The sequence below is a fragment of the Armigeres subalbatus genome, chromosome 3, assembly GCF_024139115.2.
Source record: "Armigeres subalbatus isolate Guangzhou_Male chromosome 3, GZ_Asu_2, whole genome shotgun sequence".
Classification (NCBI taxonomy): Eukaryota; Metazoa; Arthropoda; class Insecta; order Diptera; family Culicidae; genus Armigeres; species Armigeres subalbatus.
Window position 1 is genome coordinate 204,570,691 of NC_085141.1, and position 26,025 is coordinate 204,596,715.

The 26,025-nt window shown below is 38.8% G+C and overlaps 1 protein-coding gene across 1 annotated transcript in view; it reads left to right on the forward strand.

Annotated features, from left to right (window-relative positions):
* LOC134227105 (mucin-2) overlaps positions 1–26,025 on the forward strand; it is a 178,462-nt gene that overhangs the window by 138,277 nt on the left and 14,160 nt on the right. The window contains exon 2 of the mRNA XM_062708376.1: positions 13,024–13,071. Coding sequence (XP_062564360.1) covers positions 13,038–13,071 — 34 coding nt within the window. The 5' untranslated portion in view covers positions 13,024–13,037. The remainder of the gene's footprint in view (positions 1–13,023; positions 13,072–26,025) is intronic.

Below are 26,025 nucleotides of genomic sequence, written 5' to 3' on the forward strand. Positions count from 1 at the left end.
ATACCCCACCGTCGCAACAACCGTCGCAGAAGAAAGTCAAGTCTTCGTCGGAGATTAGGTTTGGTCCTACCGACCTCCACTACTGGAAACCACCAGGGTTTAACCGATTCAATCCGGATGGGTCATATATGACCCAAGACGAAAATCAGTTGTCGAAAATCAGTTTTAAGAGATAGAGCCTTGCTTTCTTCAGCAAAAATGTTCAAAATTAACTGTTCCATCCAGGAAAAATATTGCCCAGGTCAGGTTATGGTCACTAGGATGATCTAGAGCATCCAAACTATCCTTGAGTTCTAATTTTGATGTTCTAAGGAATCAACACCATTTTTTACCACATTCTGATTAAATAATTGACATTGAAATGCTTTATGATAATATCCCGCACCTGTCCTGCAGTATAACAGATCTTTTTCAATACCTAAGATATCCCAAACAGTTCTTGAACTCAGATCTTAATATTCAAATCGGTCAACAAAAAGATCTACGATGTCCCCACTATTTTTATGAGTTGGGACAGCTCCACGGTTCTTCATTACACCATTACAGACACACCACAGAATTCGTTCGGCATCTACGGCACTCTAAACTATCCTTGAGTACAGATCCTAATATTCAAATCGATCAACATGCAGATCTTCGATGTCTCCACTAGTTTTATGAGTTGGAATAGCTCCAGGATACCTCGTAATATAATTACAGACACACCACATAATTCGTTCGACATCTACGACACTCCAAACTCTCCTTGAGTACAGATCCTAATGTTCAAATCGATCAACATGCTGATCTTCGATGTCCCCACTAGTTTTATGAGTTGGAATAGCTCCAGGATACCTCGTAACACCATAACAGACACTCCACAGAATTCGTTCGACACCTACGACACTCCAAACTATCCTTGAGTACAGATCCTAATATTCAAATCGATCAACATGCAGATCTTCGATGTCCCCACTAGTTTTATGAGTTGGAATAGCTCCAGGATACCTCGTAACACCATTACACACTCCACAGAATTCGTTCGACACTTACGACACTCCAAACTATCCTTGAGTACAGATCCTAATGTTCAAATCGATCAACATGCAGATCTTCGATGTCCCCACTAGTTTTATGAGTTGGAATAGCTCCAGGATACCTCGTAACACCATAACAGACACTCCACAGAATTCGTTTGACATCTACGACACTCCAAACTCTCCTTGAGTCCAGATCCTAATGTTCAAATCGATCAACATGCAGCTCTTCGATGTCCCCACTAGTTTTATGAAATGGAATAGCTCCAGGATACCTCGTAATCGACATCTACGACACTCCAAACTCTCCTTGAGTACAGATCCTAAAGTTCAAATCGATCAACATGCTGATCTTCGATGTCCCCACTAGTTTTATGAGTTGAATAGCTCCAGGATACCTCGTAACACCATTACACACTCCACAGAATTCGTTCGACACTTACGACACTCCAAACTATCCTTGAGTACAGATTCTAATGTTCAAATCGATCAACATGCAGGACTTCGATGTCCCCACTAGTTTTATGAGTTGGAATAGCTCCAGGATACCTCGTAACATCATTACATACTCACCACAGAATTCTTTCGATATCTACGACACTCCAAACTCTCCTTGATTCCTAATATTCAAATCGATCAACATAGAGATACTCGATGTCCCCACTAGTTTTATAAGGTGGAATAGCTCCGCGATACCTCGTAACACCATTACAGGCACACCAGAGTTCGTTTGACATCTATGGCACTCCAAACTATCCTTGAGTACAGGTCTTAATATTCAAATCGATCAACATGAAGACCTTCGATGTCCCCACTAGTTTTATGAGTTGGAATAGCTCCACGGGATTTCATGACACCATTATAGACACATCACAGAATTCGTTTGACATCTACGATACTCCCAACTGTTTTTGAGCGCAGATCCTAATACAGTCGCCTCTCCACATCTCGATATTGAAGGGACCATCGAGATAGGGAGAGATCGAGGAATGGAAAGAAAATTGTAATGGGTACTTGATTCAGAAAAGCTCGGTGCTATGAAAAAAGACAACAAAACAAATGTCGTTTCCTGTTGTTGATGTGTTTGTTATTGTCGAAAGATGGTCTAGTAACCTAAAAATTTGAACATATCGACATAGGGAGAGTGAATCCTGAACGAAATATGATCAGAACCCATCGAGATAGAGAGATATCGAGATAGGGAGGTTATCGAAATGTAGGAAACCCAAATGTATGTAGATTTAAGGGACTGAGGAAACCATCGACATAGGGAGAGATATCGAGATATAGAACATCGAGATGTAGAGAGTCGACTGTATTCAAAACGATCAAGATCTCCGATGTCTAAACTATTTTTACGAGATGGAATAGCTCCACGGAACTTCGGTACACAGTAAGATATACCCCACAGAATTCGTTGAACATGTACGACACTCCAAACAAGCTCAGATCCCTATTTACAAATCGATCAACTAGAAGATCTTTGATGTCCCCACTATTTTTATGAGTTGGAATAGCTCCATGAGACTTCATTACACCATTATAAATACATAACAGAATTTGTTGAACATCTATTATACTCCAAACTATCCTTGAGTACAGATCAGAATATTCAAAACGATCCACATAGAGATCTTCGATGTCTCAACTATTTTTATGAGTTGTAATAGCTCCACGGGATTTAGTTACACTATTAGAGACACGCCACAGAATTCGCTCGACATCTACGACACTCCAAACTGTCTTTGAGCTCAGATCCCAATATTCAAATCGATCAACACGAAGATCTTTGAGGTCTCCACTATTTCTATGAGTGGAAATAGCTCCACGGGACTTCGATACACCATTATAGATACATTACAGAACTCGTTGAACATCGACGACACTACAAACTGTCCATGAGTACAGATCTCAATACTCAAATCGATCAACATGAAGATCTACGTCATCCCATCTATTTTTATGAGTTGGAATAGCTCTACTGGACTTCGTTACACCATTATAGACACATTGTAGAATTCGTTGAACATGTACGACAATACAAATTGTCCATGAGTTCAATTCTTTATATTCAAATCGATCAACAAGAAGATGTACGATGGTCTAGCATGAATTTACCCGCCAAAAAATTGTATGGTGAAGGACATCTAGGGAAGATCGATATAGTACGTACAATTACTATTTTCAACACCCCTCTCCCCTTCGCCACTTCTTGTAATGAACCTCTAGTTTTTTTTTAATATTCGTCACGCAATTTGTGAATAACCACCTTACAAATTTCATCAATAATGAGAGCATTTCTCGAAAAAAAAAAATACAATGATCTGTTACCTGTTAGTCTACTAAATATTTTTTCGATGAAGAAGATTATTATTGAGAAACTCAGCTATTGATTCCTTTTGGTACACTGCTTTCAAAAAGTTTATTCCTAGTGTGCTGCATGTTTGCAGCAGTGCACCAGAGCTTAACATGTCGATTCGAAAGTTTTACTGAAACGCCTTCTGTTGACGATCTCGCAGAATCACATCAAATGGTTTCAGAGGAACTGAGAGAGAGATTTTTTTAGCAACATGATTTAGCTATTACATTTAATTCATTTTGGGATAAGTAGGGAAAAAAGCATTTGAAATGAAATGTTGTGATATTATTCATACGTAAACTACTTTACTCTTACATATAAATGTTAGTCTTAGTAACATCCACTTCCGTGCAATACTGAAACCAATTATATTGTCGATTGAATGTATTGCGAGCTTTATTCAGTTCTTGGTACGCAATCCTCATTTATTGGTTAGACTGTCATCTCATGATACCCCTTGGTGGTTTCAATACGTATAGAAATGGTAAACACTTGGGTAAACATATCGTATAAAATATATAATATGTATAATAAGTATGAAACAAGTAAGTATGAGAGTACCAACGCCTTCAGGGTGCAACTTACTCTAATTCTGATCGATTATGGAGTAGCAATAATTCACATGTATAGCCCAGCCGGTCATCAAGAGACGCCGTGGTACCAAGCTTTATTCTATAACACTTCTTCTTCTTCTTCTTATTGGCATTACATCCCCACACTGGGACAGAGCCGCCTCGCAGCTTAGTGTTCTTTAAGCACTTCCACAGTTTATAACTGCGAGGTTTCTAAGCCAGGTTACCATTTTTGCATTTGTATATCATGAGGCTAGCACGATGACACTTGTATGCCCAGGGAAGTCGAGCCAATTTCCAATCCAAAAATTGTCTAAACCGGCACCTGGAATCGAACCCAGCCACCCTCTGCTGTGTAGTCGCGCGTCTTACCCCACGGCTAAGGAAGGCCCCTATATAACACTATAGATGATAAAAGGAACGAAAAAATTGTGGATGCGATGTTTGTGATCACAATAACACGTTTTTTTTCGTACTTACGTATTGTGTACGTAATGATGTCCATTTGAGCAATTCCAACTAACAAGATTTTTATATAATGGTGTAATGATGTTCCATGATTGTTCTCCAACTAACAAACAAGCTTCAGAATCCACGAATCACTATGTTGGTCTTTTAGACCTCCAATATCTGAACTCATGTATGGCGCCGTAAATATTCCGGGAATGTTATGATTTGTATATACTGGTATATTGATGTCCCATGGGGTTTCTATAACCGACACACACGCTCAGGATCCTCTGTTGGCCTCGTAGACCTCCAATATCTGAACTCAAAAATGGTGTGGAGTACCGTAGATATTCTTGGAATGTTTCAATTTTCATATACTGGTGTAATGATGTCTCATGGGGTTTTTACAACTAACACATAAGCTGAGTTGCCTTTGAATCACTCTGTTGGTCTTGTAGACCCCCAAGATCTGAATTCAAGAATGATTTGGAGTACCGTAGATACTCTGGGAATATTGTATTTTGTATATACTGGTGTAATGATGTTCCATGAGGCTTCTCCAGCTAACATACAAGCTCGGAAATCAATGAATCACTCTGTTGGTCTTGAAGACCTCCAGTATCTGAACTCAAGAATGACTTGGATTACCCCAGGAACTCTGGGAATGCTGTGATTTGCATATTCTGGTGTAATGATGTCCCAAGGGGTTGCTCCAACTAACGTACAAGCTCAGGACCCTATGAATCACTCTGTTGGTGTTGTAGAACTTCAAGATCTGAACTCAAGAAAGGTTTGGAGTACCGTAGATATTCTGGGAATGTGGATGTTTTTATATATTGACATAATCACGTCCCATGGGGTTTTTACAACTAACACACAAGCTCAGGAACCTATCAATCACTCTATTGGTCTCCAAGATCTGAAGTCAAGAATAGTTTGGAGTACCGTTTATGTTTTGGTAACACTGCGATTTGATAAAAAAAATAGTTTAATTATGTCTCATGTAGCAATGCCAACTCAAATAAGGATTGAGGCCCCGTAAAACGCTTTGTTGTTTATGTAGATCATCAAGATCTGAACTCAAGGAAGGTTTGGAAGCCCTAGAAGATCTCAAAAAAAATATTTTACCCCATATTTCTACTTTTTCATGGTTTGCATACGTTTTTGAAGCAGAATGTCTAAAATTTATGTTGAAATACGACGAAAAAAAAAACCGGATTGAATCGGTTAATGCTGCCGGACCGAGGCTAAGCTGTCACAAATTCCTGGAACGCCGAATCGACGAAGCGATGGACGGTCGTATCACCAATCATCGGCAACTCTCCATCCGGCCGGAGCCTATCTGGCCACCATACACCTCGTCGAAGCGGTAACGGTATGTGATGTAATCCTTCCTTTATCCTTCCTCTTTATGAGAATGAAATAATTGAATAATAATTAAATAATTTCCGCTCATCCGCCCAATTTCTCCCGAAGAGCTAGCGATAATACGACCCTGAGGTCACTAAAGGGCAGACGAAAAGTCCCCAGTTAAGTTTCTCTAACACCCCTCCAAAGTGATGTTGTATAGCAGACTTGAAAACCATCACCTTGCTGTAACCCTCTGCGCGTATCAAAGGGACTCGAGAAAGCCCCTGAAACTCGAACAACGCACATCACCCGATTCATCGATGCCTTGATCAACCGTATCAGTTTATCCGGGAATCCGAGTTCGTGCATTAGCTGCCATAGCTGATCTCTATCGATTGTATCATATGCGGCTTTAAGTCGATGAATAGATGATGTGTGGGTGCGTTGTATCCCGGAATTTCGGCAATAGGGTAAGACGGTATAATATGCCACCCCTAAGGCAACTCTTCGATAACTTTTTACTTTTCAATGCAATTTATGCTAACTTTGTGTTATATGGTAGTCCAGGAAGTCGCAAATGCATTACCCGTAAGTAGTCATATAGAAATAATACAAAAAACACGTAATAAAGCTTTTTTGAAAAGTCGCGAAAAAATGGATTTCAAAAAGTTCCTGGGTAATACGCCCCACCCTAACCAAAGACTTTTAATAGCCCTTCATTAGTATTTTATCAATCCCATAATAAAAAGGTTACAAATCCTTATGTGCTTGACATTGAAAAACCAACATAAGTCCATTTAAGCAGGTTTGAAAAACATTTTGATAGTTTCCATATCATTTGGAAGCAACTGCTGCAAGCTCGCCGCGCTAGTGTTCAGTTGGTAAGGGCATATCGTCCTGCCTTCACTGGGGCGTTTTGACCAGCGAAACATATTTTTGAAAAACGTTATATTTTCGGAGATGGAAGCAATTTTATATCATATTAAACACTGAGAAAAGTAATTTTATTGCGCAACTGAGTGTTTCAGTGCAAGTTTTGCGGACAGTATGCTGGTGTCGCTCCAGAATGTTGAGCAAACAAACATTGAAAGTTACATCAAAACTGTAACTTTTTGTATTTTGCTAACTGAGTGAGCGTTTTTCAATGTACGACTCATGAGACTCATCTCATGCGCTAGCTGGCGTCACTTAGGTGACGATATTGTTGAATGAAAATGTCCCGCCCAAGCTGTTTTACACACCTCCGCTGTTGTTTGCCAAGGTTTGCCATGCAGCGTATGAGCTGATCCCATTGAGACTCGCGTGCGCTAAATTTTATGTGCGCGTAGCACTGCCGTTCTACGCATAATTGTCCCATGTTACCTTTGATGAAAAATCTCAAACTCTAGTCAATTTGTCCCATTGAAAGAATGAAGTTGTTGTTTGATGATAATAGAGACTGAAACCCGTTTGAATAAGTAGTGATTCGTTTTATGTCCTGGAAAAGTGCTGCCTACGCTCATAACATTCCGAAAATATTTGTTAAATTTTAAGAACCAATCGATTTTGGAATTAGTGGGACAAATTAACTCGAGTTTGGATTTTTTCATCGAAGGTAACATGGGATAATTATGCGTAGAACGGCAGAGCAGTCCTTGCTCAATCTTATAATTTGTTGTACGCGTGCTCGATTTGGTTTTCTGTTTCTTGGTTGGGTGATCTCCATGTGGTCTTGTGGATATTCTTGCGGGGGAAGGAAGGGGTTCGGACTACCATTCCGCATGAGCCTGCATAGCTTATGCATTGTCGGCCGTTGTCGTTCGATACGGTATGCAGACTATCTGGTCCGATGACCAGTCTATACATTCCCTCCCTTCCTACCTGAGCGTTCATGTCACCGATGACTATTTTATCGTCCTGCAGTGGGCATCTCGTCGATGGGTCTCCTTTCGTGTAAGTAGTGCTCGTTGATGATGCTATAGTTGAAGATACGGACTTTAATCCATCGGCTTGTACACCCTTGCGTTGATTGGTTGTCCCCCTATCACGCGTTGACGCATCTTTCCCAGCACTATAAAGCTGGTTCCCAGCTCGTTGGTAGTGCTACAGCTTTGGTAGAAGGTAGTATCTCGATGCCCGGTTTTCCACACTTTTTGTCCTGTCCAGCAGATGGGTATCTTACGTTTTGTCCTGTCCAGCAGATGGGCAGCGTTACGACGTCGAAGTTGCGGGGATGTAATCCATCGTAGATTATCCTGTCACAACCTGCGAAACCGAGCGACTTGCAGTTCCATGTCCAACCGTCGAACCCCACCAAATCCTAGGCAGGCACCACAACTCATAGTTGGCCTAGGGAGGGTTTGTCAAGCCCTTGGACATAGTCTCTGTGTCCCTGTTTGGACATTAGAGTGATTCAAATTTTGACTTTTTTGCCCCCCGATGCTTAAACGATTGCATTTGTCATTTTAATAATCCTCCTAAATTTTTAGCAAATTTGGATGTAATTTGATTGTGCACACGTCATTTAAAGTTTGTATGGAAATTACTGTGAAAATCGAAACTTACGTGAAATACCGTTCCGTGTGGTGGCCCATGAACTTTTCATATATTATCAACACATTGATTACATAGAATACTTCTTAAGCTGGAAGGCAGTTGTTGTTGTGAAGCGATTTGTCGTTTGGAAGCAAAGCAATGATGTTATCGATCGTTTAGTAATATGCCTTCGATCATTTAGCAGTTTGTCAATAACTCATTCCAGAGCCTAAATTTCATAATATGTTGTATGGCGGACTTCTAGTGCAAAGGTTTATCTACAGCTCTGCCTAACAGTTCGTTGTTTGAATTTCACTAATAACGGAGCTATAGCGCTAGTAGCAGTAACTTAGACTAAATGATTGCATATTTTGTTATCATTTAGTATAAGTATAGCAACTAGCACCGTAACTCCTTTAATAGTGGAATTCGAACATCGACCTGTTTAGGAGAGTTGTAGAAAAACCTTCGCACTAAAAGTCCACCATACAATACATTTTGAAATTAGGTCTCTGGAATGAGTTATTGACAAACTACTAAATGATCGAACGCAGATTACTAAATGATCGATAACATCCTTGAAGCAAAGTTATGAAGAAAACAAAAATGCTCATTATTGATATTGATGTTATTCTTTTACATGTTGTACTTTTTTTTGTTTAAAAATGGCAAATGCAATCGTTTAAGCAGGGGGGGGGGGGGAGGAAGGATGCAAAAAGTCAAAATTTGAATCACTCTATTGGACATGATGGCCAGTTATTGTTTTTGTACCAGATATAATTAACCTTGGTATGGCAATGGTCTGAGCTCTAGAATGGTTTGGAGAACCTAGAACATCTCTATACATATTGACTGCATCACGTTTTCTATCAACTCTAAAATAGTTGTTGCTATGTTTTTGATAGAAAAAATAACAGCAATAACATCGTTTTTGCGCGAAGTTATTTTTTCAACAACAACAGTTTAGCAACATTTATGAGCTGGCGATTTAGGTATAAAAATATGTAAATTTGGATGAGAAGTGCCTGAAATATTGTCACAACTGTGATTTTTTAGCATTTTAGGAAGATTAAAAAGGTGAACAATGTAACACGCATTGAGTCTGTTTCTATTAGCGTTTTTTTTTCTCGTTGGACTATTTCTCAATAAAAGATAAAAAAGATAAAAGAATAGACATAATTTAGAATAGAACACTACAAAATCCGCCAAAAACATGACTGAATGCCCTACTGCACAGTATGAGTGCGCAATGGGAACTGAGTCAAATTTTCTTACTTTTGCTAACGCACTGCCAACAAGACAATGTGTTTCGTATTGAGTATCAATGATCTATGCATGTGTACTAGACCTCTTCATGTTTTCAAAAAGTATCAAAAACTCAACCGGTCAGCCCAGAATCACAATTCTTATGCTAAAAGAAGACTCCTGTCAAATTTTCAGCTAATTCGGATAAAATTTCGAGGTGGCTCAAGTCGATTTAGTGTTTTTGGGCTATTTTCAATTTTGGAAAAAGTCTATCAAGAGATATAAACGTCGAAAACTATCGCAACAACGTCTATACGGAAGCTTTTGGTGTGATCTACAAGTATTGTGAACAATGCGATTCGTTCCGTCCACGTTTTGTCCATGTGAAAGTGATTTTCAAGCTTTTAAGGCATAAAAATACTGTTTCCCCTTTAAAGTCGTTGTTCTACAAAATTCCTGAATTTATGACAAACTATTGCTAATTTATTATATTATTATTCCTCTTTTTTCCCTGGAAATTTGAATAATATAATTGCTAATGTGCGATTTACCGTTAAATTCTTAAAAATCAGAAGCTGAACATTTGTCATAAATTTGCACGCTGAGATTTCTTCAAACAAGTTGTTCAAACAAAGAAGCTTCGATTTCACTTGTTACTAGGATGCACTCAATGTTAGAAGCATGCAGACATATGGTGAAATTTACAAAATTTGGAAGTCGTTTGTTGTAAGCATCAAATATCATATGATTTGATTTATGTTTTGTTCGAACAACTTGTTTGAAGAAATCCTAACGTGCAAATTTATGACAAATGTTCAGCTTTTGATTTTTAAGAATTTAACGGTAGATCGCACATTGACAGTTATATTACTCAAATTTCCAGGGAAAAAAGAGGAATAATAATATCATAAATTAGCAATCATTTGTCAAAAACTCAGGAATTTTGTAGAACAACGACTTTTGGGGGAAACATAATTTTAATGCACTTAAATACTTGAAAATCACTTTAACATAGATAAAACGTGAACGGAACGAATCGCAATGTTCACAAGACTTGCAAAACACACCAAAAGCTCCCGTATAGAGGCTGTTGCGATAGTTTTCGACGTTTATATCTCTTGTTAGATTTTTTCCAAAATTGAAAATAGCCCAAAAACACTAAATCGACTTGAGCCACCTCGAAATTTTATCCGAATTAGCTGAAAATTTTACAGGAGACTTATTTTAGCATAAGAAGTGTGATTCTGGGCTGACCGGTTGAATTTTTGATACTTTTTGAAAACATGAAGAGGTCTAATGTGTACCCATATAGTTGTATTTGTTTCCCACGTCCTCTCTCTACTTTACTTCAGTGCAGGTCTTGTGAATATTTATTAAATTTAGATCTTCACAGATTAGCCGAACTCATGTTGGGTATGGGCCTTTTTTTACAGATGAGCAATGTGCACCACCTCCCGCTGATAATGACTGCAGAGCTCAACCACATCTTCCAAATAGCGTTTGGTTGCATCTTCTCTCTTGTCGTCTCGTGGGGCACATTTATGTACAGCTAAAAGCAGTTATGAAATCATGCATAAAAACAATGCGAATAATTAATAAACATCGTTTCTGAAAAAAAAAAATCATTGTGTCAATTGTAGAGGCAGTATCATGTACTTTGCCGAATAGATTGACTTACAGAGCCACATCTCCTGCTGGCAAGTGTTCTGAATGTGGCCGTTCGACATGCAAATTAATCCTAAAACTGGCTAAAGCAATGAAATGAGAAAATTTTTGTTCATGTGATAGTCTAGAAGCATTCCGAACAATGAACAACATGTGTAAAACATGTTTGATGCCGTTGATTGTGATTAGATTATTTGATGATTATGCAGCACCATTCGACAATGCTGGACACTTACTCCGTTAGTGAGTTTTTTAAACGTAACCGTCCAGAAACTACGTGCTCCAATTTTTAATCCTTGTGCTTATTATTCTTGTTTAGTTATTTAACGTTTATAGTTGAATTGACCTTTCGGATAACCGTTAAATGTAAATACTATTGTTTAGAATTTGAACAGATTTTATAGATTTTGTCAACTATTTTGTACCAATTTCCAAAAACAATAAAACTGCAGTTTGAATTCGATCGGTTGGGATAAGAAGGTGCTTGCGGGATTTTCGTGTCGTATTGAATCTCTAAAATATGCCACTAATTATTTTAGAACCGTCAAATGCCGAGCAACATATGCAGGTTTAAATCAATGTTAGTTTGCTTGCCTTGGTCTAGCAGTTCCCACGCTAAATACTTTCTAAGTGGTACCTGGGTGGACGTTAGGCAAAGTAACAGCGATTTCAGTTAGTAATGTTTTCTGATGACCTTGTACCTGCATTATTTCACCTTGTATTCAACAAAAATTTCATATTTGTCCTTTCCTTGCGATATTTTTTTATTCTGATCTGTAATGTTGGGAAGACGCCTTTACATGTGGCGTGGCATGCTACAGGGTAATATCTACCATGGCCACATTGTCTGCTACATGCTTATTCTGACCCAATGAATACCTTCACCAGTATCCAACTTCGTAGTTCTTATGAGAGGCTGTTCACAAATTATGTATTGCCAAATTGGGCATTTCGGACCCTCCTCCCTCCTCCTCCCTATTATCGTAACGCTTGAATTGACTCCTTGAGGCACCTGAGGGTTTCGGGGGCCTCTCGTTGAGTGAGTACAACATCAACACTTGCTTCTTTATAATTATTGATTTATTAGCATTCATCGTTTTGTACTTAACCGTATTAACTGCTCAAAGTAGAAGGGAGCAAAGCAATGAAGAATAGATTGAATAGATATCACAAGCAAGCGACAAGTGTGCAGCAAACAGATTTTTTATCATAGGAATGAAAATAACTAAAATTATTAAATTATGTTATTGAAAAGAACAAAGTTATCACTGCTTGTGTTAAAAGTATTGCTATTTGTATAATTTACATCACATTGTGTTATAATTATGTTATGACGATAATAGAATTTTCATTTCTTTATCTGAGACAATAAATTTACAACAAAATTATTGCAGATAATTTTGTTACAATTTTAAGAAAATTGACGGTGCCGGTGGTTGATTGGTAAGCGTAACTGGCTTCAATTCCAGTAATCGCCGCTTCTTTTCTAAGATGCAAAATGTCTGGTCACGCCTTCCCTCAGATAGGAAGTAAAGCCGTAGGTCCCGGCCCATGTGTTGATGGGTACGATATGTAGGGTCCAGGTGGAATCGTCTTCCTGGCGTCGGAGGTTGTCTTCGGGAGGAAACTGACTACATACGAGACACTGAAGACTGCCTTACCGTTGAGGTTAAAATACGTATCTGCAAAAATTACAACGTGGTGGAATTAAATGGAATAGTACTAAACTTGTCTTATGACGAGTGAAGACATAGCTGTTATATAGTGTCCTTCTGTATATTTCGCATTCAAATGAAAATTTGTTCAATTTTTCCAACTAACCTATTATTATCTTTTATTTTTGTATTTACAGATTCCCAATCAAAGATGCACATGTGGCATTCCGTCATATTGCAAACATGTATGTATTATTTATCTCCAGTTGTTCCATAAACAATAAGTTTACATCATTCATAGTGACACTTGCAAATAAGAATCTATATGAAAATATGGTCAAGTATTTGCAGATCATGAGAATACCATCATATAACCGTGACTTCTACATCTTTTCAATAGATGCTAATCTAATTACAGGCATACCTCGATAGTACGTACCCTCGATAGTGCGTACCCTCGATTGTACGTACATTTTACCTCGATAGTACGTACACAAAAAAAAATTTTTTTTTCGTTCAATTTTCTGTACGATTTTAGTAAAAAAATTAATATGCATTGATCATGGCACATGCGGGGGTCCTTCATATGTTACGTAATAATTTCACAATAACTGATTTAAACACCATCGTGAGCTTATAACGAATTTAGTATCAAAACTTTGAAAAAGCAGCGTGTCATAAATGTTTCCCAGTCTTACATAACACATACTATACTATCATTTTAAACAATTGAAGGAACATCTGAAACAGCTGAGCGATGCGGAGCGCGTCCAAGTCCTCATAAAGCTGAATATCAGCAAGAGGAATTATTTTGTCTTGGACGCGTTCGCACACGCACTCGCGTGAGTATGTCATCGGCATAAGAGTGTTATCAGCAATAATTGAAATTTTATGGGTATGATTTTCTTATAAAGCAGATTAGCTATCCACTTAATTAAACAGTTATTATGTTTGTGAATTATTTTATCTATCAAGGAAATTAGTTCTAGTTCTAGAACCCTTCCCCACGCATTAGTTCACCTGATAGACCAGAAAATATTTCCCCGAGGAGTAAATTAATTCCATCATGGGAATGGTGATTCATAAAATTGAATTTTCGGCAAGATACTTTACTGTTTAATTAAGTTTACATTAAGTTTAGTTCCATTCTATCCACTTGTCGGTAACATTATTTTTTTCTTGAGAAACAAATTAGCATCGTTACTAAAATGAGGAAAATTTTTGGTCGAAAGTCGTCTTACTGGGTTTCCGAAGAAGTTTATCCTGGAACAGTAGTTCTCCCAAGGGTTCTTCCTGGGATACCTTGGTAGTTTGGTCCAAAATTCCATACATGATTTAACTTGATATTCTATCTAGGCCTGTGCGCCGATTGAAATTTTATCGACGGTGAGGCGTGATAGATCATTTTCAGCGTGGTGGTGATTGGCGGCGGCGTGAGTCAGCGTGAATCAATTTCGTGTATTATAAGTTTTCCGGAATTTATCTAGATGTTCCTGCAGGAATTCCTCCGAAAGTTTCTTCGGTAATTCCTACGGGAGTTTTTCCAGATATTTCTCTGAAAGTTCCTCCAGCAATTCCTCTGGAAGTTCCTCCGGAAGTTCCTCTAGGAATTTCTCCGCGAATTTTTACGAAATTCCTCCGAACATCCATTTTAAATTATAGCCAAATATTTTTTCCGTTAATCCTTCCAAATATACCCTCTATGTTCCATTATTTTCTCGGTAATTTCTTCAGCAATTCACTTAGGAATTATCTTAGAAATTTCCACATCCCCTTTCCCAGAACTTCCACCAGAAAATCATTCAGAAATTCCCATACAAACTCCTCCGGGCATCCTCTCTGGAGTTACTCCAGAAATTCCATCAAGATCTCTCCATTAATTACTTCGAGGTCTTTCCGGAAATTCTCATTGAATTTCTTCAGAAACTCACGTGGAAGTCCTTGATACTCACGCCCCAGACATTCCTCCAAGAACTCTCCCGAAAAATTGTTTTTTTTTCTTCGGGAATTCTCTTGGAAATTCCTTGCAAAATTCGTCTGCAAATTCATCTGGGTACAAAAATTAAATTTCGTCAAAACCAGTGCTGGAAATACTCGCTTCACGAGTAAGAAAAGAGTGTAATTCGCGTGAACCTACTGCCTGCATTTTTTCAAGCGCTTGCTTTGTTCGCGAGTACGGGCAGAACAAAGACAAAAAGCAGGACAGTATTTTTCGCGAGGAAAAAATCACGATCACGAGTATTTGTGGTCAGTACTGGAAAAGGTCGTGATCGTCATAAGACAGAGAGCAAAGCGCCTTTTTCTATTTCAGACGACCAAATGAAAGAATCGTGGGTACTTTGATCAATTTCGCATGAAAGGCAGTCATGATAGGATGTTGTGCTTTATTTTAAAGTTTAAATTTCTAAGTTATTTTAATAGATACATGCGAAAAATAGTGACTAGTCGATAAATTGATCATACTTCTTTAACTCGCCGAGTTGAAACTGAAAATAAACACAAAAATAAAGCAGATATTGCACACTTTCATGACCTGTCACGGAACAAATATTTTTTGAGATTTTTGTAGCATGCCATTCATCCTTCGCGTTTCAATAGATTTTGAAAAAGGCAGATATGTAAACATCGCGTGACATCTCTTATTGAAAATGAGAAATTCCAGTACTGTTTGTGGTTACTTCGAATAAAATGGATAAATTTTACTTAACATAAACACAAAACCAAATGTGTTCTTGCTCGAACATCCGTGAGAATCATGTTCCGAGGTTGATTTATGACATTTGGCAATTTGCTGTTAATTTAACCCAAATGACTCTCGAAGCTCTACGAACATTTTTCGGGGTTCGCTTTTCTGTTTTCTCTGCGAATAATTGGTAGGCAAGAAAAGGCAAAACAAGTTTACGCGAGTATTTTGCATAGCCTAATTCTTTTTTGTGAACAAGGTTCACAGATTTTCACCACTGATCAAAACTCTTTCGGAATTACCTACAAAAATTCTCCTTGAAATTCCTCTGAAAATTATTTAAGGGATTCTCCTGGAAGATCCTGCAGTCATTCTCAAAATTTCTACGGTACTTCGCTTAAAATTTCTATAAAAAATCATCCGAGTATTTTCCGAGATATTTTTTCCAGAAATTCGCAGCAATATCTTAAAACAACAACCCTAAAAATTCTTCGAGAAATTCTCACACTTTTTATTCCAGAAATTCCTCCATGTGCTCTCCCAAAAAATCCGTTAATAATTTCCCCGGAAATTACTTCAAAAACTTCTTCAGAAATCTCTTTTAAAGTTCCCCCGAAAAGTTATTCAAGAATTATCCGGGATTTCGTATCGGAATTCCCACAGAATTTTCTCAAATTATTCTGCAGAAAATTCCTTCAAGAACTGCTCTGGGAAGTTCTTTTTTCAGGAAGAATAGGAGTATCCGAAAGGATTTCCTGAAGAATTTCCTAAAGTAATTTTTGAAAAAATTCGCGATGGATTTCTTGGTTTGAGTTTAAATTTCGAAAAATCTTGATGGATTTACCTATGGATTTCCTGGAGATATTCTCGAAAAAAAATCCTAGAAGAATATCTGAAACAAATCTAGGATAAATATGAAAATAAGAAGTTTTTTGAACGAATTTCCTAAGGAATTTTCAGAGGAAAATATTTTTGAATGTCAAAATAAATTGCAAATAAAGTTTTAAAATAATTTCAAACTAAAATACGGAAAAGCTCTAGTAGAATTTCAGAGGGTGTTCTTGGAGTAATTCCTTAGTCTCCTGAAGAACAAACCCTCATTTTCAGAAAAAAGTATCTTTATGTTTGGCCGAGAATGTGTTGAAAAGTGGCTATGTTGCCAAACATTATCCCACGTCGCACTTTTTGGCCAGAGATCCACGCTAGTTCAACTAGTTCAGTAGATCAACATAAAATGATTTAGATTTAAATACTTTATCGACAGACACCACCTCAATTCATCAAGCTGATGTGTTCGCCGTCACATCAAGCTGATGTGACGCTCAGTGTTCTCAGAATATACATCTGTTACAGCCTTTCAGTCCATTATTGTCTGTTTTTGCTTTGTAAAAGCAAACTATCAAAATCTGTACGGATAATTTGCAGACACCCTGTATGTACGAGAAAATTAAAATAAATTAGAAAATTAGAAATCAGTTTATTTGTTATCATTATACTCATCTTAGTGTAATGTATTTATGTATAAAATTACGAATCATAATGAAGATTCCTCCTAATCAACGCGATGCGTTTGTTGCTATAGCTAACAGTTCAAGGGGCAACTAACTCTAAACTTTTGACAGTATCCAGAAATACTAGCAAATACTAGCGAAAAACTACGTCGCGTCTACGGTAAATTGATCAAAGAGCCCTGGTTGGGAAAGCATGAAACACAACGCCACCAAATCGATACAGTCCACCCAGTTTTAGGCAACACATGATTTCTGTCTCCTTTAAATTCTTAAAAAATCACTGAACAACTATTTCTATTACCTACTATTACTTTTTGAGCAATCTTTTGGACCCATGTTTTGATTTAATGGCATTAGAATTATAAAATGCGGTTTGAAAGTTTTCTAGAATCTGTAGAAGGTAGAAATCAGGTGTTTCCAATACGAGGGAGCACTGTGTTTCATCAACTAACTGACAAACGCCATAACAACCAAACTAGCAACCGTTTCTTTGTTTGACAAAAATCATGAATACTAGAAATATCACGAAATACTATTGCGAGGCAATGAGTAATATTATCGCAAAGTTTAGAGTTACTTGCCCCTTGTAACAGTTTGTCGCTTTGGTGAGGAAGCGTCAATGGAGCCAATAGAATCACAACGACAGTGACAGTTAGGGACAAGCTTAAAGCTTTTCATTTACATAAAATCTATAGGTGGAATCCATTAAATACGTCACGTAAAAATGTTGTGATCTACCTCCAATCGTCACTTTTTGTAGTTACATGCATAATTATGCATGATGTGTAACATATTTTTATAACGTTACGAATATCACGTAATTTATGGATGTTCCGAAGCATTCACATACAATATTTCAGAAAAAACAATAGCCTCACATTTGCAAGGACGATAATTTTGCGCAATGCTACATGTAGGCACCATTTCAAGAAAAATCTTAGTTATGCTGGTCCGTTGTGTACTAAGGTACACTGGGGGAAGTGGAAAAAGGGGGTAAGTGTAAAAATCGACTCGAAAAATTGGAATTGTACATACTTCACAATTTTCACCATATCATAGCATCATGCAATGTTATACTTTGATGCTCACACTAATACTATGTTGAAATTTGTATAACACATACACTAACAGGGTTAACGCTTGAACTGTATTTTTAGATTTCGCGAAAAATTGATATTTGCATTCATAAAATTAATTCTTATTTACACCAATTGTCCCTTTTTCAAGTGAATTTATATCACAGGTGACCATTACAATACAATCAAATTAATCCCATTCAATTGGTAGTGGTTTGTACCAAGAAAGCAAAAAATTCAAAGATTTTACACTTACCCCAGGTATCAAACACTGCGGGGGAAGTGGATAATGTTCTAATTACGCAATTTTTTTCTTCCTTCCAGGGTTTATTTCGATAGCTGTGAATCTTAATATGTCCCTTCTTTGTTATCATGGTGATTCCAGTGGTGATTGGACTCATATAAATGAGAAAATGCCTGATTAATCCACCTATCGGTACTGATGCCTTTCACATGTTTTCCATATGAAAAAAATATATAAGAAAGTTAAAAATAGCACTGATAGGTAAATATATTGTATAATTCACATTATTTTTTATTCCTAACAAGTTTCGCCGTTGAATGCAATTTTTTGCGAACAAATCGGTTAAGGACAAGTGCTTAAGAATAGCTGATAATTTTGTACGTGCTTTGCGAACACACATACATACAAATACGCACATACAGACATCATATCAATTCGTTAAACTAAGTTGATTAGTTTATAACCCTGTAAGTCCCATTTTTCCTTTAAAATGTTCATCTTTGGGGCGAACATATAGACTTTACGTACACTTAGTGTCCGAGAAGGCAAAACCAGCCCTCCCCTAGCTATTACGAGAATTCCTTGAGGATCTAGTCCGTTAAGGTAATGAAATTATTCCACAAAAGATACTCAGAGTTATTATCGTATTGATTTTAGTTATATGTAACTACTCATCACTATTGAAGGTCAAGGCAACATGGGTTTTCCACTTACCCCATCCCACTAGGGAAAGTGGAAAAAGAACTCCTAATTTAAAAAACTATTTCCGGAAATTTCAAGCGACCAAAATAGTATGAATTACCACACAGTTGGTGCAAAAATGACTGTTTTTGATAGCCCATTTTGATTGAACGCATTTATATCATTTAAACTGGTTTTACACTAATTCAAACATGCACTATCGATTTTTCCTTTTCCACTTCCCCCAGTGTAACTTATATCAAATAAAAATTTGCTTAGAATACAGAGCCTTCTATCGAAATTTTGGCTTCCGAGCGGTTTTATAAACATTGCACCACTCCCAAATAAATAGAAAGGCAAAAATAATTTTTTTTTTGTTCGGTTTTTTTTTTGCTTCGATAGTACGTACGCTTCGATAGTACGTACACTAAAATTACGGAGGTGTACGTACTATCGAGGTATGCCTGTACTGCATACCAACTACAGGAATGCATGGATTTAACCCGTATTCTGGTATATAGTACAGCTTTGCTTCTGGATAGACTCCAATTGAGTCATTTGTTTGAGAAACTGCATATATCCAATCCATTCTACACAATTTCGAGAAAACAACAATAAACTGTTTTTGAGCAATTTGGCACCGAATATTTTGATTTCTTCGATTCAGATCAATAGTTTTTGGCAAAACTCAACACCCATGCTTCCAGTGTGAAAACTGTAAGCAGTACTCCATAATTGCTCTTGAAACTACGTGCACATATTGAAACTATCTGGAATTCAACGAGGGTCAGATGGACCCCTGGCTAATCCCCTAGACACTGGTCTAGCCACGGTGTCCGTCTGGGGTGGACTTTACAAGAGCCTCTTTTGAGCGATAGTTAGATTTCGTTACAGGGTCGTTCATTTACCATTCGAGTGAAGGAAAGATTTCATTAATTTCGGTGGACTTACATCCCACTTACCCTTGATTGCTGAGCTAATATCTGTTTTACAATAGAACACTGGGAAACAAGCATTTAAGACAAAAAATAATTTCGTTGGGATTTCTAATAATTATTACCTAAGTCAATTTAGTTCAGTCAGACCATACATTTTATCATTATATTATTAATATTCGTTTTAGGCTTTTCACAGGGGATCATGGGGCAAATAATAATAATAGGGATATAGTTTTCAATACTTGCGGTTTAATTCACAACCATTCTCTCACATGCATATCGTTGCGGCCGATTGATGAACGGTGGTCGACATAGGTAGGCTTCCTCGGTGGCGGTGCTGAACTTCACGTTGGTACGAAAAGGGCCAATCAAGCTTGCAAAAACCCGGTAACACCTCGGATGACAGGGGTGTGACACATTGACCATAATTTGACGTAGGTCATCGTTCCGATTTTGTCCGAGGAGCGGTACACTGTGCACAATTTGTTCATATGTGGTCTATTCGAGCGAGTGACACCACATGAGCCAACGGGGAACAGTCTTTGCAATACACCACTATTGTTCTACACACGTTTGTATCACATGGGCAGGTAGATACAAATCAAGTCACACAACCCGTCGGCTCTGACCACTTTTACACAAAATTGCACCACGGCTCGCTCGAAATAATATTTCATGTACGAAAAATGATCAATGCGGGCCTAACTCGATCAGCAATGGCAAATATGGCTTTATGGTGTCTTGCACTGATCGTCCGTGATGCCGCCTCGCAGAGATCCGCACACACTTTTTTTCTAGGGAATCCACTCGTGATGTATTTAGGCTGTTCTTTTAACACTTTCACCTAGTTTTAAGTTCGAGCTAGTTTGTAAGTTGTAGTTAACTAATTTCTAGAATTTAGCTATAAGACAAACTAACACGGAACACTACCGAAACGCGTTGAACGTGCGAAATCGGTTCACACCAAGTCTTCACTCCTTCGGACAGAAAAACCAAGAGAGCACGTTTATCGTTTTTGGCCTATTTATACCCATTTTCGTATCTCATATTCCGAAAGAAGTCCATAACCGCATACAGCATCTCAACGGTTGGCAATATATAGATGATTGCGGACATTTGACGCAGTTGTTTTGTGTTAGTAATAACCGAGGGTTTTGGTTGATGACTTTTATAATTTTGAATTTAAATGTTATTTATGATGGTACTCGAAAATTTGGACGATTACATGCAAAATCGTTACAATGTTTTATCTATGCGCTTGTTCCCTTTTGTAATAATGTTTGTACGATTTTGAAGTAAATTGTTACAACATAACGAATAAATCGACGAAATAAATAAATATATCAATACAAAAATAAAACAACCAACAAATAAATAAATGAACGAATAAATAAATAATTGAATGAATTAAGGTCATCAACCCGGAGGTCTAAAATAATCTGTTTTGGTTTAACGACAAAACTGGACTCATACGTCTTCTTTTCTTAACGCAGATTATTCTAAACAACCTTTAAAGTTTATTAGTAATTTAACAATGGAATATATTATTTACAGTTTTTTTTTTGACATGAACCAAATTGGCTCAGCAATCAGTGGTTTACATTGTAACCTCAAAATGGTGGGTTACAATATTTAGTTTCTCAAACAAACGAAAAAAATCATACATTCATAAAAAAAAAATCGTTTTTTGCCAGAATACATATTTTGGACGAGGATTCAGAATATATAAAAATCTCATTTGGTCAAAAATTTTACATATGCAGTCTCTCAAACAAGCGGTTGAATTGAGAAATGGAATAAAAGTGCGGTTCTAGTTTGAACGCTTGGAAAATGTACGATTTTACTGGATTGTACGTGAAAAACACTAATAAAAACGTCATTTCGTATAGGATCTCTGAAATATGTCATTCATCAGTACAATATGTTGCAGGTAGAAATCGCTGTTATTTAGCATATCTTGGTAGTCTCCACGTTTTGTAGATGGTTAGTTTGGTACGATAGTGAATTCTATTCTGTTGTGGAGTCCAAAATACGTACGATTTACTGCCATGATGCGCCACCGAATTTCTCTGCTAGTATCGTTTTGGGCGGTCACAAGTGAGCCCAAAAACATGAATTCTTAAACCATCAGCTATCAGCGATACCTGTCTTGAGTCCAGTGCTGTAAACTGTTATCTACATGTCATTTGACTAATGTGTCAATTTTTTAGGATTCTAATCCACTTAATGAATTTTTGCTCAACTCACAACGTTTAAGTAGTCCCATGTTTTTACTCGAAAGTGTATTGCTCTAAATGCACGATTGCGATTATCTGTCGCCTTCGTATGGAATTGTCATACCTATATGCAGCGACCCAGCGATTGAGTCGTGGAGACAATCACCTGTCGATGTTTGGGGGAACCGTTATAAGTGTGGGCAGTACAAAGGAGGCGCATGGTACTCGGTACCCAGCCCCACCGAATATAAAGTTTTTGTGAGGAAAATTTTCAGACGAGAAACTTGTACGTGTGGTGAGAGACGAACCTTTTCGAGTAGTTCCTTCCGTTAACAGTGTACATATAGGTGGAAACCCGTGATCGGTTTTTCGGGGGCGAAACAAAACAGTGCGTGAGACACGTGCCGCGTGCATTTTCGGTAAACAGCAAACTACTGCGAGCGTAAAACCGTCTCGTTCTTCCGTGCCGAAAAGTCTCGTGTAAAGTAGTCACGAGTGCGATAGAATCTAAATATGTCATTATGCATTGAGTTTAGCACGCGAGCTATGCGATTTTTTTTGGTAACACCAGAAGAACGCAGGTGGTCTTAAAGTTGACCGCCAGCCAACTCTTTTGCTTAAGGGAGCCAATGATAGCGGGGTGACTAACAGAATCGACTGTGACTTCACTGGGACAAGACTACTCCGTTGCATGAACCCAAACAAAACCTCTGGGCCATTGTAATAGTGATAGAGCAATAGAGGCAATCAATAAGGAGAACCGTAGTGCGAGATACGTACTAATGTAATAATAATTGTAATATATGAAATAATGAACTAAAGTTGGTGTGTATTTTCATGTCATGAAAACATACTGGATTCAAGAAATCATGAACTATGTTCTCATTTCGGGGAAGAGATTTTTTCCCTTGTATTATCCTTACGTTTCGTTTTTTTGAGGCACCATCCAATGTATAATTCCAATGACGGATCGAATATCTCTCCAGCCATTTTCAAGAGACGCTACGCCTAGCTGCTCTTCCGTTGGGAGTGCCACTTCCAGCTGCTGCTCGTAGTCTTGGGCTAGTCTGCCGTCTTATAGCCGCCCAATGTTTAGCTGCGGCGGAAGACTCCGACGCGTGTTGTACACCGTCGAGAGTTTTGAGCGCATACATACTGTTGTCGTTCGATACGGTATAAAGACTATCCGGTCCGATGACCGGTTTATACATTTCCTCCCTTCTTACCTGAGCGTTCATGTCACCGATAACGACTTTGACGTCCCGCAGTGGGCATCCATCGTATGTCTACTCAAGCTGTGCAAAGAACGCTTCTTTCTCGTCGTCGGGTCTCCCTTCGTGTGGGCAGTGCACGATGATGATGCTATAGTTGAAGAAACGGCCTTTTATGCTCAGCTTGCACGTTCTTGCGTTGATTGGCTGCCACCCTATCACGCGTTGGCCCATCTTTCCCAGCACTATGAAGCCGGTTCCCAGTTCGTTGGCGGTGCCATAGCTTTGGTAGAAGGTAGCCGCTCTATGCCTAGGTCGTTGCCGATTGTATCGAGTCGTATTATCTTCTATTTCGTTCGTAATGGCTGTTTTCAAAGGCGGCTTATTGGGCCTGCGTAAACCTCCTGTCCCGTCGTGTCAGATCTGTTTAGCGTCCCACATAACACCAGGACTTGGGCTTGAGCGCTTTGAGCGGCACATGGTCGCTATGGCGGAGCCTACTTGCGGATACATGAAGCTTTTTATAGAAGTTTAACAGAGCCCACTGTCAAACCCCACCACATCCTAGGCAGGCACCTTAACTCACAAATCAAGCCAAAATTTTCAAAACGACTTATCTGCTTTTGTAAACAAAGATTCAAACGACGAATTGACGAATAGGATAGCTCTCCCACGCAAACCAACACCATCAATAGGTAGCGGAAACATTCACCTACCTATTGGTGGTGTTGGTTTGCGTGGGAGAGCTATCAGATTCGCCAAATCGTCGTTTGAATCTTTGTTTACAAAAGCAGATAAGTCGTTTTGAAAATTTTGTCTTGAAATGACCTGGGAGGGATCGTCAAGATATTGGCTACTAAACACAAAATTTTATCAAAATAAGTTATAAATATCACGATATGTTAAAATTGTGTTCTGTTTTAGTTATGCTCTTCTAGTCGAGAAGTTACATTAGTTTATATTAGACCTGTGCGCCGATTGAAAATTTACCGGCGGTGGAGTGATAGATCATTTTCAGTCAGCGGCGGCGGCGGGCGTGGTGGCGTTACGCTGTTGGTGAACAACGGCGGCGCGGCGGTGTGGATCGGCGTGAACTGATTTCAAACGTCAAAAATTCTCCAGAATTTCTTCGGAAGTTCCTCAACGAGTTCGTTGGGAAGTTCATCAAAAAAAATCCTCTGGACATTCCTTCTGGAATTCCTCCAGGAGTTCCTTCAGCAATTCCTTCAGAAATCCCTCCAGGAGTTCCTCCAGCAATTCTTACAAGAGTTCGTCCTGGAGTTTCTCCGAAAGTTCCTCCGAAAGTTCCTCCAGGAGTTCCTCCGGAAGTTGCTTCAGGAGTTCCTCCGGAAGTTGCTTCAGGAGTTCCTCCGGAAGTTGCTTCAGGAATTCATCCGGAAGTTCCTCCAGGAATTCCTCCGGATGTTCCTCCAGAAGCTCCTCCAGGAGTTCCTCCGGAAGTTGCTTCAGGAGTTCCTCTGGAAGTTGCTTCAGGAGTTCCTCCGGAAGTTCCTCCAGGAGTTCCTCCGGAAGTTCCTCCAGGAGTTCCTCCAGGAGTACCTCCGGAAGTTCCTCCAGGAGTACCTCCGGAAGTTTCTCCAGGAGTTCCTCCGGAAGTTCCTCTAGGAGTTCCTCCGGAAGGTGCTCCAGGAGTTCCTTCGGAAGTTGCTCCAGGAGTTCCTCCGGAAGTTGCTCCAGGAGTTCCTCCGGAAGTTGCTCCAGGAGTTCCTCCGGAAGTTGCTCCAGGAGTTCCTCCGGAAGTTGCTCCAGGAGTTCCTCCGGAAGTTTCTCCAGGAGCTCCTCCGGAAGTTGCTCCAGGAGTTCCTCCGGAAGTTCCTCCAGAAATTCCTCCGGAAGTTCCTCCAGGAATTCCGCCGGAAGTTCCTCCAGGAATTCCTCCGGAAGTTCCTCCAGGAATTCCTCCGGAAGTTCCTCCAGGAATTCCTCTGGAAGTTCCTCCAGGAATTCCTCCGGAAGTTCCTCCAGGAATTCCTCCGGAAGTTCCCCCAGGAATTCCTCCGGAAGTTCCTCCAGGAATTCCTCCGGAAGTTCCTCCAGGAATTCCTCCGGAAGTTCCTCCAGGAATTCCTCCGGAAGTTCTTCCAGGAATTCCTCTGGAAGCTCCTCCAGGAATTCCTCCGGAAGTTCCTCCAGGAATTCCTCCGAAAGTTCCTCAAGGAATTCCTCCGATAGTTCCTCCAGGAATTCCTCCGGAAGTTCGTTCAGGAATTGAACAAATTCCTGTTCATGCCACCTCTGGAGTTCCACAAGGCTCGCACCTAGGTCCTTTGCTATTCACTTATCCTACATTCTTGAAAAAATTATAGTTTTGATGTATGATGACGGTATTAACTATATTTAAAGTAGTTGCCGGCAGACGTTGTCCTGCATAGTAGGCGGAAATGCGCGATGTGAACTGCCCATGCGAAATTTCCATACGAAAATGTGAAAAAGTGTTACTGAATTGCTTTCAATAGGAAAAGAAATAATAAGAATATCGTAATTAAAAACATAGAAATTGTGATAGAATCGAATATGGAAGTATTTTTGTATTCCATAATGGAAATAATAGCAAAATTCAAAAAGTAAGAGATTTGATGTAACTTTCCATGTTTGGTTGCTCAATATTATAGAGCGAC